The sequence below is a fragment of the Macrobrachium nipponense genome, chromosome 2, assembly GCF_015104395.2.
Source record: "Macrobrachium nipponense isolate FS-2020 chromosome 2, ASM1510439v2, whole genome shotgun sequence".
NCBI classification, from domain to species: Eukaryota; Metazoa; Arthropoda; class Malacostraca; order Decapoda; family Palaemonidae; genus Macrobrachium; species Macrobrachium nipponense.
The window spans coordinates 97,557,661-97,579,389 of record NC_087201.1 but is presented as its reverse complement, the minus strand read 5'-3'; the positions used below and the strand labels follow the sequence as shown (position 1 = coordinate 97,579,389).

The following is a 21,729-nucleotide window of genomic DNA, read 5'->3' as shown; positions in this document are numbered from 1 at the left end:
ATCATATTGTTGTATACCTCCACATAATTACCTCTCATTCTACAAAGGACTTAATATCTAGTTTGAAGGTAGGAATATATTCATTTCACCATTCTAGATAAGATCATGTATGATGCAGTTGATGAAAATGTTTTCTTCAATTTTCTTACTGAGGAAAGTACACTGGAATTTTGAGTTTACTGACTTGAATTACTTTGTTATGCCCATAATGTGCAATGCTTAATTTACCAGGCTAAGTGGAGTATGCAAAAATATTTCATGAAATCTACTGGGCAAGACAAACATAAGTTGATGGTATTGAGCATCCTGTAAGTATATGGCAGGCTGGTAAGGGATGCTGCTTAGCAAGTGCAAGTGACAGGAAGATTACATGGTCTGCATTTGCAATCCCTATTTCACAGTTAACTGAGCAGTTGAAGTCCCCAGTGACAATACTTTTTCATAATATTTTTCAGATTGAAATTTTTTTATTTTGTAATCTTCCTTTCTTGAACAGTTTTCCAGGTATTTACAGTGGTACCCATTTGTTGAATATTTTTGAACGAAATTTGAGAAAATTTGGCATTATTTGTTAACAAATACTTGTACTTCAAACTAACTGACTATCTTGTTTTTACTTGTATTCGACAGCCTACCATGTCGTACAAGAAAAACTGTATTAACACGTTTCCTTTACAATATATAGAGTTATAACCATATTCAAAATCATACATCACCACAGTGACGTCACACGCAGCTGACTTGAGATTGAACGAGAGAGCATTGATATTGTTGAGGAGAGAAGAAGAAGAAGGAGTTAAAATATTAATTTATGTAAATAAAAGCGGTAACAATTTACATGAAACAAATAAAAGGGATCTTCACAATTAAATTTAACAATGATAAAATATAAAAACTATCAAATGCAATACAGTAACAATAAAAATAGTCTTAATTGCACCAAAGTTCGGTGCACTGAGTGAGACGGTATGGTTTAATGATAACCATGGGGCTGATAAGCGAAAACTGCCATTAACCGAAACTTGGTGATTTATGGCACTGATAACTGGTTAATGGCACCTCCTTTATGTATGTTATGGGACCATAACTATTATTGGCACCTTAAGGGGTCCATAACCTGAACTCGGTGCATTATGGCGCCATAATTGCCGATTTTGTGGCGCTAAACAAGCACCATAAACCTGATCGCCATTAACCGAGTCCACCAGTATCTGGGGACTGCCTGTAAATCAGTATACATAATGATAAACCATGAAAACAATCAAATGCAAAACAGTAATAAAAAATGTCTTACTTGAGCCTGTGTTTGGTGCACCGAGTGAGACGAGAGAGAGGAGAGGGAAGGGATGGTGGTGGATTATTGGGTAAGAGACTGACTTACTAGCTGGGATTGGATAATTATTCACCCTTTTCTTTCTTGCCCAAATCACTTCTTTTTGTTAAGATGAAATACCTATACGTAGAGTGACACTTTTTATGATTTTTAGCACTATTAAAAGTAACTCAGCTTCATAATAAAGACACAGGTGCTGCGTTCAGCCTTTGTGTGCCTTCGATTCTTTGTTTTAAACGACTTTCTTGTGAAAAGTTATTTAATCTCTCTTTCCTTTTCCTTACATGCATTCTTTTCTTACAGTTACTTTTTGTAGAATCCTCATGTTTATTTTAAATTATGCTGTTTGCCAACAGTAACTGAATGTGTTGTGGCATAATTAATCTCCTTCTTGCACTTAACTCGTAACAGCTCAGAGCAGCTGAACTTCTTCAGAAGAGCGCCTTTGACTATTCAAGGCTTGAACAAGGAAGTCAGAAGAAGCAGACGTAGAAAGACCAGGAACCGAAACCAAAGGGAGTGGTATGGCTGATGCAGGAACAGCATAGGCCAAGGGATGAGCAGCCATGGAAACGTGTGAAGACAACACAGACACCGTAGCTCTGGGAACTGTCATGGCAGTAGACAATTGGATATGGGAAGACATGAATTCAGGGTAGGCTCCACTTTGGAGGGGTGCCGATCGTAAAAACGATTTGCCAAAAATACACTAATCAAGACAGGCTATGAATTTATCAGGCATTATTAGCACTATAATAACGCATATTCTCTGTGGAGTTTTTATCATCCTACAGGGAAAATTAATGATTTTAAGAAAAAAAATGATTTTAAGAAAAAAAATGTACTGAAGGTCATTTGGTGATCGGTGAAAAAACTACAGTCTTGAATAGGAATTCGGTCTGGCAGAATGTTGGTATATCCCATTGTTGGAACATGCACATAAATTATTATCAAAATATGACAGTAAATAAGCACGTAACAAAAAAAAAAAGAGAGCAACAACTGAAGCGAAAGCGCAGCCGATAAATATGGAAATCGCAAATATAAAAAAAAAATAGTATAGTATCCCTCTAAATTGGTCAATGTCTTTTCTACGTTTTCTACGAGTAGTTTCATCTCAGAAAACCATTTTAGGGGTATCTAAACAAATTTTTCAAGTTTCTTGTCCTCAGAAAAATAGCTTTTTCGCTTTTTCTCTGGTTTGGTTTTTTCGGGAAGGGGGGATGGGGGGTTTTTCTTTGATTGTCCTACATAATATAATTTTTAGATGTTTTAGGCTATCAAGTGACATAATAACTACAATCTCTCAGAAGGTTTTTGTCCCTAAATCGAGGTTATGAATTTTTATGAATATTTCTTCCTAACTATAGCCTTATTTTTCGGCGGGGCTTTCGCTGAACTTGCCTGAAGTTGTTGCTCTTTTTTTTTTGTTGTTACGTGCTTACTTACTGTTCTATTTTGATAATACATTATGTGCATGTTCTAGGGGGATATACAAACATTCTGTCAGACCGAATTTCTATTCAAGACTGTAGTTTCTCACCGATCATCAAATAACCTTCAAAACTAGGGGCCCTGAATTTCACATTTTTTTCATAAAATCATTTATTTTCCCTGTAGGATGATAAAAACTCCACAGAGAAATATGCGTTATTATAGTGCAAATAATGCCTGATAAATCATTAGCCTGTCTTGATTAGTGTATTTTTGGCAAATTTTTACGATCTCTTACGATCGGCACCCCTCCAAAGTGAGCCTACCCTTCAAAGTGAGACAGTAGGCCCCCAAAGGAGGGTATCCCTGTTAGGCTTAACACTCAGAAAGCTTCTTCGCATCCATCTTCTGAAAAGACAATACAGTGGAACCCCCTACCCCATTCCCCCATTCACAGTTCAGCATTGGCGGATTCAGTTATTTTGGGACTTTCTGTGGAACATATTTTTCAATAAATCTTGGAAAATTTGGTAATTCGAGGATTTTTTGTAGAGCAATATTGACTCAAGAATACTAATTTTCAAATATTAATATTAATGTAAACAACAAAATATCAATAAAAATTATAAAATAATTAAAATCCCACAAAACTGCAAAGCAACTTGTTGACGTAAACATCTCTCTCTCTCTCTCTCTCTCTTGTTTAAGGCACCATACGTATTTATTATTTAGTGTGGGAACTATTAAAATAGGCATTTATAAGCATATTTTGAGAAGGGGTTCCAATATATTGCAGATTTGGGGTATTCATGGAAGGTTGTGGTACCTATCCCCAGCAAATATGGGGGGTCAACTGTACTAGGGGAGCTTTCTCCTCCCTCATTGGGGGAGGGGGCTTGCCTCCTCCCTTCCATTGCTCAGGAGACCAATTACAACACTCGGAACAGGGGTTACTAACTTTACAATCATTAGACCTACATCTGCTACAAGTGGTATGGGGGTCGGTATCCAAGGCAGCTAAGAAACGAAAGCATGGATTATTTTTTTACACCAAGGCACCCTCTCTGAGGCATGGATTGCTTAGATGATTCAGGGGTTTGCATTTCTACATGCAAATACACACGGATAGCACAATATAACTTAGAATCACAAACAAAAAAGAAAATGAACGAGAACACCATGGTGTAAAATGCACAGAAAGTGCATAAAAAACTGGCTTCTTAACAAGAAAGGGACAGTGCTTGTCTTGCAAGATAACAATTACAGTTAACAAGAGAACTGAAGCGTCATCTAGGGGGTGAATCCAGGTTGGGCTCTGCCTACCTCTTTCCCCATTGTTTATCTCCTGTTGCCACTAAAACCTTGTGGTATTTTTAACCGGACTCCAGCTAAGCGCTTGTGAAAATCCCTTACGTAAAGACCTCAGGTTGGTTACTTATGAAATATACAAAGGTGGGATTTAAAAAGGTTTTTTGGGTGACAAAGGAAAAATCTATTTCTGGGCGAATGACCTGTGTCGCTTAGTGAAATAAGTTCCTTTAGCACTATTTCTAGGTATAAATATTGCTAAATATACCAGAGAAAAAAGCTATATGGTAAAGCCAGAATATTCTGGCTCGCTCACCTTTATTTAAGGTATCGGTATGGTATCTGGGGCGAGTGAAACCACTACCAGAGGTCTTCTGCCATTTAGTCTCTTCCTTTGTCACTTTCCCCTTCAAACTAGGCGCCATACCAGCGCCATCTACCGCCCACTACCGCTACTACTAGCGCCTCGATAGCCATCCTGAAAATAGCACCCAAGCTTGGGGCTATAGGGTGAGGGAGGAAGGAAACGGGGGTGGGTTCACTGGGCGACACAGGTCATTTGCCCAGAAATAGATTTTTCCTTTGTCAAATCCCTTTTCTGGGCTAAACCTGTGTCGCTCCGAGAAAGTGTAACAGAGAATTGTTCCCACAAGCTTGGATATACTCTCTATACGACTACTGGAAGGGAGAAACTAACTCTTAAGATGATTCTACCCTATATAATAAATTGCTTAAATCTAAACAGATTTTAACAATATCTAAAGTCTAGGTTTCTTTACTTACAGTAAGTATATACTATTACCGCAATCATTATTGGTAAGGCCTGTATGATTACTATGTCAACAAGTAATACTATATTTTTTACATGTATATGATTAGTAGTTAACCCTCTTACGCCGAAGCCCTAAAAATCAAAACCTCTCCTGTATGCCGGCACCGGTTTGGAGTGAGCGCGGAACCGGAAAAAATAATTTGTTCAAAAAATCACAGCGCGCTTAGTTTTGAAGATTAAGAGTTCATTTTTGGCTCATTTTTTTTTTCATTGCCTGAAGTTTAGTATGCAATCATCAGAAATGAAAAATAATATCATTATCATATGTAAATAATGCGATATATGGTAACGAAAAAAAAAAATTCATAGATAATTGTATTCAAATCACGCTGTGCAAAAAACGGTCAAAGCTAACGAGTTACTTTTTTTTTCGTTGTATTGTACACTAAATTGCAATCCTTTTGATATATAATACATAGTAAAACAATAAAAGCAACACCGGAAAAATATTATCACAAAATGATGTACGAATTCGTAACGCACGGACGTAAAAAAATATTATTTTCATAAATTCACCGTAATTCTAAATAATGTTCTAGAGACTTCCAATTTGTTTCAAAATTAAGACAAATGATTGAATATTACGATACTGTAAGAGTTTTAGATTAGAATTGCAGATTTCGACCATTTCGGACGAGTTAAATTTGACCGAATGTCGAAATTTTAATATATATATTTTTTTATATGCACATATTTCGAAGATGGAAAAAGCTACAACCTTCAATTATTTTGTATTGTATTCTTCATGAAATTGCGCACATTTTGATATATGAAACTCTATAAAAAGGCTAATATGAAAAGGAGCAAATATTAGGATAATGCGATGTACGTATTTCGGAGACTTGCGGCCGCGAATTGGCGCGCGGAGTGAAGGTAAATATATTTTGTTCATGAAACTTACCTGTCAGATATATATATAGCTGTATTCTCTGAAGTCCGACAGAATTTCTAAAACTTACGACACACGTAGTGGGAGTTAGGGTGGTTAATACCCATTCCCGCCGCTGGGAGGCGGGTATCAGGAACCATTCCCATTTTCTATCAGATTTCTTCTGTCGCCGGTGTCGTAAACATCTGTTTACACACCTCCGCCTCAGGATTTTGGAAAACTTTTCATTGCTTGAGTATCCTCTTGACTTTTTGGTTTTTTGATTGGATCGATAGCTTGGCATACGTGACTTGGACTGTTTTTGAATTTGGCTTAGATTTTTTCCTTAAATATGTCTGGATGTAGTTCGGCTAGCGCCAGGGTGTGTTCGAAAGTAGAATGCAAGGTTAGGCTTCCTAAAGCCTTGGTTGATCCTCACACATTGTGTAAAGGGTGTAGGGGGCAAGAGTGTAAATATGATTTGCGCTGTAATGAGTGTGAAAGCTTGGATGATTTACAATGGAAGACGTATGAATCCTACGTAAATAAGTTAGAACGTGATAGGATTAGGAGGTCTTTCTCCAGGAGTAAGTCGGGTAGCAGACAGGGTATTAATGTATCCCCTTCTAACCCTCCTTTAGATTTTGTGTCTCCTAACCCCGTAGTGTTGCCTTCGGGCCCTCAAGTGGTGTCTGCGGAGGGTAATGCCCTTTCGCTTATCCTGGATTCATTGAAGACGCTTGAATCTAAAGTGCTTGCCCTTGAAAACAGGCAAAATAAGTGCAGTGATAGTGTCCCTAGTGAAGTGGAGGGGGCGTCAGATCGGCCCTATAGCGCCTCTAGGCTGGGAACCTCTGCCGGACTCCCAGGACTCAGGGAGAGGGCATGTCGAAGGCCGAAGGAGGGTTACGGGGAACCCCCATCGATCTGGCGTCCCTCAGCAGTTCCTGTGGACGCTTCCCAGGCTGCTAAGGAGCGTGCTCGAGCACGTATCCTGAAGGATTGTTTCTCGTCTTCCGACGCGTCCTCCCCGCGCAAGGGGTGGGAATCTCGTTCGGATTCGCGACCTTTGAAGAGGACTCTTCAAGAGCTTGACGCTTCACGTCATGCTTTGTCTGAGTGGCATTCTTCTCCGGAAAGCGTAGCTTTTCCGCCGCCCCAGAAGAAGTCTAGGACGTCATCCGACGATGATGCGCGAGCGCCCCAGTCGCTCTAGAGCCAAGGCTGTCCTGGGAGAAGGAAGAAGGCGTCCCCTCGCCCCTCTTCTCACAAGCGCAGCTCGTCTCCGCGTAAGGAGACATCTCAGACGGAGATCATCATTGCGATGCAACGGAAACTGGACGCTTTACTAAAGCAGAAGGAGACGGTACCACTCGTCGAAGGAAAGACGATAGACTGCCTATCAAGAGAACTAGGCAGTCTTTCTTCCAACGGGCTCCTCTTTCGTCCCCGTATTCTGATTTTTCGCCCTCTAGACTTCGTTTTGCTCCCCAGGGCTCGTCTAGAGGTGACGTTAGACGCCAGGTTAGAGAGAGTTCTCTGCATGCTCCTCTCTCTTCCCGTAGAGAGGACGCTCGCGTTCCGACTTCGACGCTTCTGCTTACGACGATTTTGTAGCTGTCGGACGGACTTCTATGCGTTCGGCCCCTCTTCGACATGACAGTGTTGACGCTCAACGATACGCTAGTCGGGCAGTTGATCAAGTTTCTTCGCGGGACGTTCGTAAGGACGCTTCGCGGGACGTTAGAAGAGTCTCTTTGATGGACGCTCCGTTGGACGCTTCGCTGGACGCTCGGGTCGGACGCTGATTTGGACGCTCGAGAGAACGCTACGTTGGACGCTCAGATGGACGCTCGTAGACGTTCTAGTAAGAGCTCTGTGGACGCGAATGTGGAAGTTCGCTGTCACTCGGATGTTGTTCCCGAGGCTTTGGCACGTTCGCCTCTAAAGGTGATTCCTGATCCTGTGACTGTTAAGGATCCGTTACCTCGTCTTCTCTTCATCGTTCGGATAGGAGACTTGGAGCTAAAGGACTTCTGCCTCTTCCTTCGGATTTGCACTCGGGTAGGGAAGAAGGAGAACTTAGCGGTTCTTCTGAGGATGTTGATGAAGAACAACCTGCTACGTCTGCGTCGTCAGATTATCAAGTTTTGGCACGACTACTTCGTGATCGTTTGGCGATACTTTCCAGCCTGCTGCTCCTCCTTCTCCTCCTTCTCAGTTTTCGTCGTCGAAGACAAGCAAGTCTCCAGGTTTCGTGAAGATGAAGACGTCGTTATCTACTAGAAGAGCTTTCCGGAAGGTTAACGCCTGGATGGAGTCTAGGAAAGCAAAAGGAAGGACTACTTTCGCCCTGCCTCCGTCTAGACTTAGCGGGTAAGGCAGGGATGTGGTATGAGACAGGCGAGGAATTAGGATTGAAGGTTCCTACGTCTGCTCAAGGTGATTTCGCCAGCGTGGTTGATGCCTCAAGGAGGGCCCTTTTAGCCTCAGCTAAAGTATCATGGACTACTTCCGAACTGGACCATCTTTTGAAGGGACTGTTTAGGTCCTTAGAGGTATTCAACTTCTTAGACTGGTGTCTTGGAGCCTTAGACAACCAATCTCGTAAGCCAGACTCGATCAGCTTGGGGGAGCTGTCCAGTGTATTGTCATGCATGGACAAGGCCGTCAGGGATGGCTCAGAGGAGTTAGCCTCTCATTTTTCAGCAGGGGTTCTTAAGAAAAGGTCGCCTTATTGCAACTTTGCGGCTAAGTCTGTCTCTCCCGCACAGAGGACAGAACTTTGTATGCTCCCTTCTCGAGTCATCTCTTCCCCCAAGCTATGGTGAAGGATCTGGCAGTTAGTCTGCAAGAGAAAGCCACCACAAGACCTGTTGGCTCAGTCTTCGAGACGTCCGGCTGGCCCTTCAACGTCGTCAGGAGCCCAACCGTTTTAGAAAAGCAGAAGCCCTTTCGTTGAGGGACTTCCGCTAGATCTCTCCTCGAGGAAGAAGCCTTCCTAGAGGTAGAGCCCTTCCAAGTCTAGGGGCAAGAAGTGAGAGATCGTGCCTTCAGTCACCGGTAGGAGCCAGGCTGCAGTTGTTTGCAGAAGCCTGGAGAGTAAGAGAGGCAGACACCTGGTCTCTCGACGTCATAGAGAAGGGTTACAAGATCCCTTTCATAAAGCCGCCCCCGTTTGACTTCCACTCCCAGGGACTTGTCCCCATCGTATCCTCTAACAAAGCGAAAGATACTTTTCGACCTGCTCGAGCAGATGCTCGAGAAACGAGCAGTGGAAACAGGTTTTAGACCTGGCAACGCCAGGATTTTACAAACAGATTGTGTCTTGTACCGAAACAATCGGGAGGGTGGCGGCCCGTCTTGGATGTAAGTCGTCTAAACCTCTTTATAGAGAAGCAGAGGTTCAAGATGGAGACACCTCAGTCAGTTCTGGGGGCCCTAAGACCCGGAGATTGGATGGTATCACTCGACCTCCAGGACGCCTACTTTCACGTCCCGATACATCCCCAATCGATGAAGTACCTTCGGTTCGTACTGAAAGGGAAGGTCTTTCAATTCAGGGCTCTTTGTTTCGGACTGAGTACGGCCCCTTTTATCTTCACCATCTTAATGAAGAACGTGGCGAGGTGGCTCCATCTTTCCAACATCAGAATCTCGCTCTATCTGGACGACTGGCTCATACGAGCCTCCTCGCAGACCCGGTGCCTGAAGGACTTGCAAACGACTCTGTCTTTAGCTGCGTCCCTGGGACTTCTGGTGAACTTCGAAAAGTCACATCTGACCCCAACACAGTCCATCGTGTATCTGGGGATTCAGATGGATTCAGTGGCTTTTCGGGCTTTTCCGTCCCAGGAACGTCAGCAACAAGGCATAGAAAAAGTGTCGGCCTTTCTAGGGAAGGATTCATGCTCGGTGAGGGAATGGATGAGTCTGCTGGGGACCATTTCCTCGCTGGAGAAGTTTGTTTCCCTGGGGAGGCTACACCTCCGACCTCTTCAGTTCTTTCTGTCGGACAGCTGGACAGAAAAGGACAACTTCGACATGAAGTTAAGCATCTCGGAAGAGGTGAAGAACCATCTAAGATGGTGGCTCGATCCGTGGAAGCTGTCAGAGGGCATATCCCTCAAGCTTCAGAACCCCGACCTAGTGTTGTTCTCCGACGCGTCATCCAGGGGTGGGGAGCAACTCTAGGGGGGAGGAAGGTGTCAGGTACCTGGGAGAGGGGAACAGGTAACCTGGCATATCAACTTCAAAGAGCTGGCAGCGGTTCAATTAGCGCTCCAGTTCTTCCAGAACAAAGTCTCCCGTCGTGTAGTTCAAGTCAACTCGGACAACACCACAGCCCTGGCATACTTGAAGAAACAAGGAGGAACACACTCTCGCTCCCTGTTTACTCTAGCGAAAGAGATCCTACTTTGGGCAAAGGAGAGAGAAGTCACAATCATGACAAGATTCACTGCCGGAGTCGAGAACGTCCGGGCAGATCTCCTCAGTCGACAAGGACACGTTATTGCCGACAGAGGGTGGGACTTCTTCAATCAAGGAAAGTATGCCAGGAACTGTGGGGTCTTTGGGGATGCCCCTTAGTGGACATCTTTGCAACGTCAAGGACGGCGAGACTTCCTCTGTATTGCTCCCGTTCTCGATCCGGGAGCAGTAGCAGTAGACGCCCTTCTATGGGATTGGACGGGCCCTGGATCTCTACGCTTTTCCCCCTTCAAGATCCTGGGGGAGGTGATGAGAAAATTCGCAGCATCGGAGGGGACGAGGTTGACTTTAATCCCCCCCTTTTGGCCCGCAGCGATCGGTTCACAGAGGTGATGTTCTACCTAGTGGATTATCCGAGATCTCTTCCGTTAAGGAGAGATCTACTCAAACAGCCCCACTTCGAGAGGTACCACAAAAACCTCTCCGCTCTGAGTCTGACTGCGTTCAGACTATCCAGAAGTTGGCCAGAGCGAGAGGTTTTTCGAAATCAGTGGCTAAAGCTATCGCCACCGCGAGGAGACCATCATCAATCGCGGTTTACCAATCGAAGTGGGCAGCCTTTAGAAGTTGGTGTAAGAGAAAGGAGTTTCCTCTACCACTACCTCTGTGAGCCAGATTGCCGACTTCTTGCTTTATCTTAAACAAGATCTGAAGTTGGCAGTGTCAACTATTAAGGCTACAGAAGCGTCCTATCTGTAGTTTTTCGCCATAGAGGTCTTGACCTCGCTAATAACAAGGATCTCCATGATCTATTGAGATCTTTCGAGACGACCAAGGTACCACTACCGAAGCTACCTTCGTGTGGAACCTGGATGTGGTCCTCAAATATTTAATGTCAAATCGCTTTGAACCTCTTTCCTCTTCGTCTCTACGAGATTTGACGAAGAAAACTATTCCTAACTGCTCTGGCGACGGCGAAGAGAGTTAGCGAAATACAGGCTATCAGCAAACACGTCGGCTTCAAAGGGCATAATGCAGTCTGCTCTTTGGGTATGTCGTTTCTGGCCAAAAAACGAAAACCCTTCCAATCCGTGGCTAGAACATTCGAGATCAAGGGTATGGCAGATATCATTGGTCAAGAGCCAGAAAGAGTCCTGTGTCCTGTTAGGCTCTTAGAGAGTATATTCGTAGAACGAAGGAGTGCCGAGGTTCTGCGGAGAACTTATGGTGTTCGGTCAAGAGACCAAACATGCCCATGTCCAAGAATGCACTGGCATTCTTTTTAAGAAACACCATTAAAGAGGCGCACTCTTCTTGCAAAGACAGCGACTTTAAGATACTAAAAGTTAATGCGCACGAAGTAAGGGCTATTTCGACCTCAATAGCCTTTCAGAAAAACATGGCTCTTAAAGACATTTTAAGTGCTACTTTTTGGAGGAGTAACTCAGTGTTCGCCTCGCACTACCTACGGGAGGTGAGAACGACCTATGAAAACTGTTACTCTCTCGGACCATACGTCGCCGCAGACACTATTTTTGGGGGCAGGAGGTAGCACTCATCCTTTCCCATAGAAAAGGGTAGGGGGCGAGTTTTTAATATTGGTATGTTTTTATTGTAGGGTCGGCTGCCGAGTACAGTCGTCCCTTCCTTTAGTCTTTGGTATATGGGAGGTTGTTGTTAGGCTAACTTAGGTGGTGGTTTTTGCCTCGTTGCCCTCAGAAGTAGGTCAATGGTCTAGTCACATTGTGGTCCCGTCCCCGTTGACAGATCATCTTAGAGCGCACCAACTACACAGGTCACTACCTTGTTGGTAAACTCTAGTGAAGCAGAAGCAGGCTTGTGGGTGACAGTAATCACGAAGTCAGCTATGCTAACAGGTAAGGACCAAGATGTCAATCATATACATTTATATGTTTCCTAAAATCCTTTTTCTGTCTCTCCCACCGCCAAGGTGGGATTCAGCTATATATATATCTGACAGGTAAGTTTCATGAACAAAATGATATTGTTAAGATACAATAAAGTTTGTTCATACTTACTGGGGCAGATATATATATTTTAGTACCCACCCACCTCCCCTCAGGAGACAGTGGAGATAGAAATCTGATAGAAAATGGGAATGGTTCCTGATACCTGCCTCCCAGCGGCGGGAATGGGTACTAACCACCCTAACTCCCACTACGTGGTGTCGTAAGTTTTAGAAATTCTGTCGGACTTCAGAGAATACAGCATATATATATATCTGCCAGGTAAGTATGAACAAACTTTATTGTATCTTAACAATATCATTTTTCAAAATTCACCATAAATCACAATATTGTTTTAGAGACTTCAAATTTGTTTCAAAATGAAGAAAATGACGGAATATTATAGGCCGTAAGAGTTTTAGCTTACAATTGCGTTTTTCAACTATTTCGGTAGAGTCAAATTTGACCGAACGTGGTTTTTTTCTATTTATCGTGATTTATATGCAAATATTTCGAAAAAAGAGAAAAGCTACAACCTTCAATCATTTTTAGTTGTATTCTACATGAAATTGCGCACATTTTCATATATAAAACTTTATGTAACAGCTAATTTTAAATGGTGCAAACATTTCGACAATCGCACAAACAAAAAAAAAAAAATTCTGATTTTTTCGGAAGAGTTACCGCGCGAATGTAATGTTTTTTTTTTCATAAATTCACCATAAATCGAAATATTTGTGCTAGAGACTTCCAAGTTGTTGCAAAATGAAGGTAAATGATTGAATATTACTAGAATATAAGAGTTTTAGCTTACAATTGCGTTTTTCGACCATTTCGGTAGAGTCAAAGTTGACCGAAAGTTGAAATTTTTGCACTTAACGTTATTTATATATGAAAATATTTCAAAACTGATAAAAGCTACAACCATGGGTTGTTTTTTGTTGTATTGTGCATGAAATTTCGCACATTTCCATATATAAAACTTTATGTAACGGCAAATTTAAAGGGTGCAAACATGAGGACAATCGCGCGAAAAAATTTATCGGAAGAGTTATCGCACGAACGTAAGGAAAAAGTTTTTTTCATAAATTCACCATAAATCGAAATATTGTGCTAGAGACGTCCAATTTGTTGCAAAATGAAGGCAAATGATTGAATATTACTATAATATAAGAATTTTAGCTTACAATTGTGTTTCTCGACCATTTCTGTAGAGTCAAAGTTGACCGAAGGTTGAAATGTTTGCACTTATTGTTTATTTATTGAAATATTTCAAAATTGATAAAAGCTACAAGCATGAGTATTTTTTTGTGTATTTTACATGAAATTGCACACATTTTCATATATAATACTTCATGTAAAGGATAATTTAAAATGGTGCAAAAATTATGTCAAAGTGACGAAATAATTTCCGAGATGTGTCACTGATACTTTTTAGTGCGATAAGAAAGAAATTTGCGCTTGCGCGGCCTGCGTAACGATTGTAAACAAAACACGCCTTGATCCGTGAACTCCCAGCATCCCCCAAGGCGCGTGACATCACAAAAGTTTTCGGCTGGTAGGCCTATTAAGTATTTTTTCCGCGAATTTTAAAAAAAACTTTTTTGAGCCGACGTATGATTACTCCAATCGGACAATTACGGGAGGAAATTTTGGACATTTTGACCGACGTTTAATACGTCCAATCGGCGTAAGAGATGGGTTAATTATAACCGGTACAAGAATGGTTCAATTATACAATCCAAGTGAAAAACCCCCGAGATGAAGGCTAGAGACTAAGCGAGGCGGTTGGAGGAGAGAAAAGAAGCTAAAGAAGGACAAGGTCTTTATGACTAGGTATGTCAACATGACTAGGCTGTGTTAGGGGAAACAATATTCCCCTACTGCCACTGCTGAATTATTTAAGGGTACTTGCAATTCCATCTTATATACTTCTTTAAGGTCATCACAGTTCATGTGGTGGAAGTGACTTATTAAGGGAGCTACTGCTCGGACATCATGTACATGTGGAATTGATTCGGTTAGCCTATCTAAAATTATAGAATTGTTATTTTAATCACTTAAATGAGACTGTTCCACCATCTGTCGAATGAATAAAGGACCTGAAGTTTTATTTGAAGTTCTGTCTAAATTTGATCTCAAGTTCTGACTGGACATAGGGATAGATCATGTGGAAGTGGGGCAATCTTCTAGGGGCCCCACCTACTCTGAGGATCCTTATTTTTAGCCAAGAATTCGATCTGGAAATACTAGAACTTCTCTGGATGGAAGAAAATCAATATGATTTTGTTCTAGCTAGCTATTTGGTCTTTTTAGGTAAAAAAGGCTAGCTTGTTTTGCTTAGAAAAAGGTAGTCGTAGGAACTAGGGGAGAGATTAGTCAGGACTGTCAAATCTTGTGACAATTGCTGAAACGTTTCCGCATGGTTGTGGACCTCCCCGTAGACTTCCGTTGTCTGATTCTAAGAACAAGGTGTTAATAGGATCCATATTGGCATCTTCTTGTGCCGTGAAATTCATGAATTCCATGAAGTCAGGACCCTCCGAATCCTTGATGAAGCGTCCGCCGTGTTATACTAATCGTGCCAGTCTGGGGTTGGGGGTCCGTCCAATTCCCCTAGTTACAGGTCACAATTGCTCTTGAGTTCGTTGGGGTTAACAGTCCAATCTGTCCTTAGAAGGATGGGGAGTTAGCCTAGTAACTTACCTTAGTAGATTTATTGGAGGGAAAAATTAAATCCTCTGTATTGGAGGGAAAAATTAAATCCTCTGCCAGATGTTCCAACCTATCTGGTATCCGTGGCCTGGGCCATGGGGTCCAGATTGAGGGCACATGAAATATTGTAATTTGTGGTTGGATTCTGTGGCAATAATTCTACTAGGAGATCTGGATTCTGTTGGCTGATCCATCCAAATGACCTGTTGTCTAAGGACTATTCCGACTGTAGGGGAGTTTTGTCCTTGCAGTGCATCTGCCACTAGGCTTGCTCCTGCCAAGGTGAGTTGCTGACAGATGCCACTGTTTCTTGTTGTCAATGAAAAAATTGTTATCATGACCCGATATGTGGCTTGGCTGAAAGCTGCTTCCTCTAAGGAGGAGTTACTAAGAATAGAATACTGTCATGGCTTCCAAACACTGTTATGAAGCTAGCAGGGCATTAGGAACCAAGTGTCCTGAGCGTTTCCATATTGGGGGTAGTCTCCCAAAACGCTTAGTGAAGCATCCATATGGACCACTAAACTTGGCGGAGGGAATCACACCGGTGATGATTTTGTCAGATTCTTGACTTCTGTAAATTGTGCGGGATGTAGGAACTCTTTCGCAATTCCCTGTCGCTCTACTCCGCCAAACCCGGAATATAGTCTTCTGTTGGCCTTTAGTAGAGTCCCTGTTACTGATGACAAATTGGAGGGTGAACCTAGAAACCTCTTTCTGGTTCCTCTGGGATGCTTGTCTGCCTTGAGGAACTGTCCTCGCAGCCTTGCTATTTCCTTTTTTTTTTTTCCCAGTGGGATCGAAAGTTATGTGATTTGAGGTCCCATTATTTACTAAACACTGAAACCGTGGTGTCTGAGTGTGTAGGGATTCCTTGTGATTTGGAATCCTAGGAATTCTAGAAATTATCACTTATGGTTGCCTTGAGACATTCCTTGACGTTTATAGTTCAGATGAGCCAGTCGTCTGGGAGATTACTAGGCTCATCCCTTGGGTTCTCAGTTATTGCACTACTGTTTCCGCTATCTTGTAAATATTCTGGGAGCTCTGATAAGCCCAAATAGCCTTACTTGAAGGCATTAGCCTGTTGCCTAGTCTGAAGCCTAGAAAAATTCGAAAACCTAGGAAAAGGCGGAAGTGACTTGGTACCGGAACGGGATAGTAAGTATCTATAAGATTATAGGTATTGTGACAGCCCCACGGGGAGGTAAGGTCCGTACCTGCGAAAACAGTTAGCATATGGAACTTGTCATATTGAATATATGAGTTTCAATGAGACAAGTCTAATATTACCCTTTGTTCGATTGAATCTTCAAGGAATCGCTGGAGAAGCATCCCTGAAATTCTAAATATTTGCACCTGTAATTACTTTCTTTTACAGAAAGTCTTAGGTGTCCTTTATCTCATCCGGCATGTGGATGTTGATAAATTTCGGTTGATGGAGGAGGGCCTTTCTCCCTACTCCACACCGACCTCTTAATACTATGCTGTTCGACCAAGTGCTGATTCCTAGCGGTTCTTGAATAAGCACCGCTTTCCTCCTATCTGAGGAGTCTCACTGGTTCGTCGAAAGTCGGTTGCACCGGCTTCCTGTGAAGTCTGTTCCTTGCCGGAAGTTCTTCTGCCAGCTCTACGGAAAGTTGCTCTGGCTCGGCTACCTCTTGTGAACCTGTTGTATCTGTGACATACACCTGGTTCTTATCGGAGGCCTTATGGCCAGGGAAGAGGTAAAGAAGCTGAGCTTTGGTGCTGCTGAGAGGGCTGTTTCTACAGCAGCACAGACTGTTGTGGCTGACCATTTGAGGTGGATGGTTGACCTAGCTGGCCTACTGGAACAGCTTGTATCAATGTTTGAGGTTACGACGTCTAGGAAGACTAGAACCCCTTTGCTCCCTTCATGCCGCGTGCCCGGGCTGTTACCGAGGATTCATATCTCCTCTTGGGGATCAAGCCCCAGCAAACTCACAAGCTCTGGTTGACCTTAGCTGTTTCGCCCGGGATTCTGTTCATTACGGTCTCAGGGAACAAGTTTGCTCCCCAGACCTAAGCTTTGATGAGTATTAGGTTCGTGGTGAATAGACGCATCGGCCAAGACATGCTTTCTGCAGTTCTTCCTGGCTATTGCAAGGTCATATACATCGCACCGTAAGGTGTAAAGCAATGACTGTCCAGATCTTGAACGTGGTTCGTTTGTATAGACCGAGGTTGTCATTTCCGCTATAGTGGCGGAATTGATAGACCTAGTCAAGCGACTTCTGGCTTCATACTTCGCCTTTACCAGTGCTTCTGGGAGTCTGGGTTATAAAAGCTCGCTGAAATAGCGTCAGTCAGCACAATTTTAGTTCAATATGCCTACGAAGAAAGTCGCCGGGGCGTCTACCCCGCACTCTATTCCTCCCAGAGAGACCCCGGATGGTAATCCGTCTCTCTGATATAATGTATAGATTTGTCCATTGCTGTTGCTTGAAGTGTAATCTCTACTACTTTAGAGGTACATGGAATGGACGTATCGTCTAGCACCACAAAAGTCATGAAGGGATTATTGTGGCGTGTCAGTTTGGCATTTGTGCATTCCCAATCTGCCAGGGTTTGAACCCAGGCTGATTGAGCTCGGTCTCTGGGGAAGATGACCATTTCCTTAAGTGTTCTGTCTTCACAGATCAGTGCGTTCTCAATCAGATGTGCATAGTCTGAACAAGGGAATTGAAGACCCGGTGAAAGGAACTCGAAGTCCTCTATTGGCCGGGTTCCTTTCCCTGCCCTCAATCGCCAGCATTCCCTCTGAGAAGAGGGCCTGTGCTGGTAGCCACCAAGGATTACTGATTTGAAGCGACGCAGTTGGATGTGTCTGGTACTGCCCAGAGTGGCTTTACTTCGAGGTCTCCTAGATCTTCAGTCCTTCCACTAACGACTGAATAGGCTGACCTGACGTTTACATGTTCGAGAACAGCTGAGTTGTGAAGTTATTTAGAATTGGGCTTAGTCAGGATACCCATCTCCTGCCTCAGCAAGCTGGAAAACATGTTGGGTTAAACCCGGGATCCTGGGATCTGGGTTTAGATGCCTTTGTGTTCGATGCCTGAGTGTGTGTGTGGCAGATTTTGTCGTGTTCGTCACCAGTTTGGTGGCTGATGACGAACTAGAACGACTTTCCCAAATAGCCTTCAGTATGTAATGTTTAGTAAGGGACTTGCAATAGACCTATGAGTGACTATTTCAGCTTACCTTAGGGACTACTGACCCTGGCTTATCCCTCGAAGTCGTAGGTCTCTTGGTAAACTCTAAAATGAAGAAGAAGAATGAGACGAGCTAAAAGGTAGTCCTTTTGCCCGTTTACCAAAAGCTTCATATAGCCTACCTTTGTCCTGGGTATCGGCCTTCATTGGTTCGTGGTCCAGGTTGATTGCTGTGGATCTTGGCAATGATCGGGGCTGCCAAATCTACTGGTACCGTTGCTGATACTTCTGCATTTGGGTAGATAAGGGAGTTTCTGAAAGAGATAGTTACTTTTAAAAAATATCCTCTTTTAAAAGTATTCTAAACATTGATAACTATCTCAATACCTCTCCAATTATTTACAATATCTTATTCAGTGAACTAAACATTCAATGAGTTGGTACTTACCGTCTCGATAGTGAAGTCCCAAAGGCAGATTGTAACAGACTTCCCTCTCAACTGGTTGCCAGACCGACAAGTCGTTCATTGGACCGCACAGCCTGTGTGAGTGCGGTATACTTCCTGTCTGCCCTGCTGCTGCAGGGTTGCAGTGCAGGTTGTCTTCTGACAGCATACCATCTGTAATTACAAAAATGATACATAAGTACCTTTGTAAGACTCGCTGGATATGTATCTGGCGTAGTATGTAATATTAGTTAATCGATACCGAAGTACAGGCGGCCCTCGGTTAGCGGCAGGGGTTCCGTTCCTGGCCGCCGATGCCAAGGCGAGTTTTGACGCTGAGCGATTTTAAAGCCTACGGCCACCAAACACCTTCTTTCGAAACTCTAGCCCAGTCAAAGGCGCCGTAATCCCGCAACGGCGCAATAAGTAAAATTATATTTATGCAGTATAGTACTATAGAATTTACTGTACAGTACTTTTGGGTGTCTAGAGTATGTAAAGATATAATAAAGTTTATACAGTGTACAGGTAGCTGTAGTGTTCAGGTTACGAATCATTAGTCTTACGATAGTCCGATTTTATGAGAGATCAAATTACAATGGCCTAACTTTATCCATCTTCTAGTTACATAAGTTCAATAACAGCTAAAGAGAATGATGAAAGTATGGTTTTAACGTTATAATCGTTGTGTGAACGTGTACAGCCATGAACAACCGAACGAGAAACGAATTTTTTTTTTCTAAGTACTACCGAACTGGATAACATCCGTTTAGCTTGTATTTCAATCATCGTACTACAGTACAACATTACCGTAGTTGTTATAAATGGCGTTATATATAGAATAGAACTGAGATATCTTAATGTAATAACTTTATTCGCTATATTAGAGATCAATATAGATTAAAGATCAATCAGGAAATATACTGTTTAAATTTTTAAACCTAGTTATAACTGAGCTGAGAAAACTGTTCAAGCTGCTAATGATTATTATCGTACATCGGCAACAGGATAAAACTGCAGTAAACGTATGCCATCAAACGCAACCATAGATAAAATTGGGATAAAATCATTTTAATCAAAACTACTGTGTTTGAAAGAACAGATTTTACTTTTGGTTTCACACCAATATAAGATAAATAACATAAAGTTCGTATTACGATGATATAAAGGATTATTGCGAACAGAATCATGTAATTTTTTACGCAATAAACATGCCACCAACGTAATATATTAACGAAAAAAAGTAGTTCACCTTCACAAACAAGACATATTCAATAAATATTTCCACCTAAAAATCGCTGTATAAGGAAAAATAACTTTGTCTCATATAAGTCAGTATCTAGATATTCGTTTATGCTAACTAGAAGCAAGAGCATTCGCTCAGAATTGCGTTATGGTGAAACAAACTTATTCATCAGCTTGATTTTCAAATCACAACATTGACCGCTCCGCGAATACGGGCTTAAATTTGCCGTAGTATTTTAAAATACAATAATATGAGAATACATACAATATTCTTGGATACAGTGAAATAATGTATAACAAATTTTTAAAGGATTTATGGAAGAAATGCATAATTATTATAACACCATGCATTTTTCAGAACTGGCGGACAAGAACGAACTTGAAAAAACATTCCCTGACAATGTGGAGCAGTAGTTTACAAAGGCTGCCCTTAATTTGTATCTTATTTCTGTACAAAAAATGAAAATACCTTTACGTAATATATTTTTCCATACACGTTTTAAACATAAAAGCATAAACATTTAAAAAAATCGACACATCGATCGCTAAATTTGCACTCTTTTTAACTCGATATTTTCGGAAGAGCGGCAGACGGTGGCGTACAAGAACGAACTTGAAAAAACATCGTTGTCGTAACTTGAAGGGCAGTTTCAAAAGCTGCCTTTTTATCATATTTCTGCACAGAAATAAAAATACCCTATTCGTAATACATTTTCATACATTTTAAACATAGCAGAAACATAACCATAAAATTGACACATCGATCGCTAGTTTGTACTTTTTTTTAAATCAATATTTTCGGAAGAGTGGCAGGCGGCAGCTCACAAGAAAGAACATGAAAAAACATTGTATTTGATAACGTGAAGGGCAGTTTCAAAAGCTGCCTTTGTATCATATTTCTGTACATAAATAAAAATGCCTTTCACGTAATACATTTTCATACACATTTTAAACAAAAGCATGAACATTTTATAAATCAACATATCCATAGTCTAAATTTGCACTTAGTAACTCGATATTTTCGGCATAGAACAGCATCAGTAGGCTAATATTTTACCCTAATACCTACCTATAACTCTCCATAAAATTTGTTAATATAATTTGCATAAAACCTTTATGGTCTGAACGGCATTTCTACAAATGTATGAACTCGTTAGACAACGGCGCTGTTAACTGAAAATTGTGCCGTAAAGATACCTTAAAATGCTTATTTTTTTAATGAATATTTTTGACGACCGCCGTAAAACCGATTCGCCGTTGAGTGATTGCGCCGTTAACTGCGGGCCGCCTTTATCACTACATGTAGGTCCGCTGGAGGTCACTCCAGTGGGACCTGCATTCTGTTTTGTCATCGCCGTAATAAATTGCGGCAGCATGCATTATGTAAGGTATTTATATTATCCTTTCCCGCCAGCTCCAACCCCTCCATGCATTCACCTCAAAATCTTGTAATAATATATATATATATATATTATATACAAAGCTTAATAGCAACGAAAACCGGGAAGTTAGATTAGACTTGGGCCCGAATTCGCCAGCATCGGAGAGGTTTTCTTAGTAACTAAGAATGCCTCTGCTAGCTCCTGGCCACCGCCACCGAAGTGGGGTGCCGGGGTATAAATGAAGGCGGGGGAGAGAGGCTATGTAAGGATAAACAAATGCCTTGATTCTAGGTTACCTGCCGGGGTCGACTACCCGGCGTAGTACACCGATCGAAAACATAAAGCATATTTTAAAACAATTAAAATAAACTAACTAAATGAATTTTGAACTGGAACACAGAATCTATGCTCCTTCCTGTCCCAGTTTTTCTTAAAACACACTCTCTCTCTCTCTCTCTCTCCCGGGTCTAGCTAAGGAATCAAACAGGGGGAATAGGTAAAACCTAGGCCTGAATCCGATCGTAAGGGAAATCGTGTTATATGTATAACTGAATGCTCTCCGCTGTAACCCGGGCCCGCCGAGGCGGGAGGAT

At 42.1% G+C, this 21,729-nt stretch overlaps 1 protein-coding gene across 1 annotated transcript in view; it reads right to left on the bottom strand.

Annotated features, from left to right (window-relative positions):
* Positions 1 to 21,729, bottom strand: part of LOC135220826 (nucleoside diphosphate-linked moiety X motif 17-like) — a 118,121-nt gene that overhangs the window by 47,515 nt on the left and 48,877 nt on the right. Inside the window, 1 exon segment of the mRNA XM_064258369.1 lies at positions 7,684 to 7,717. Coding sequence (XP_064114439.1) covers positions 7,684 to 7,717 — 34 coding nt within the window.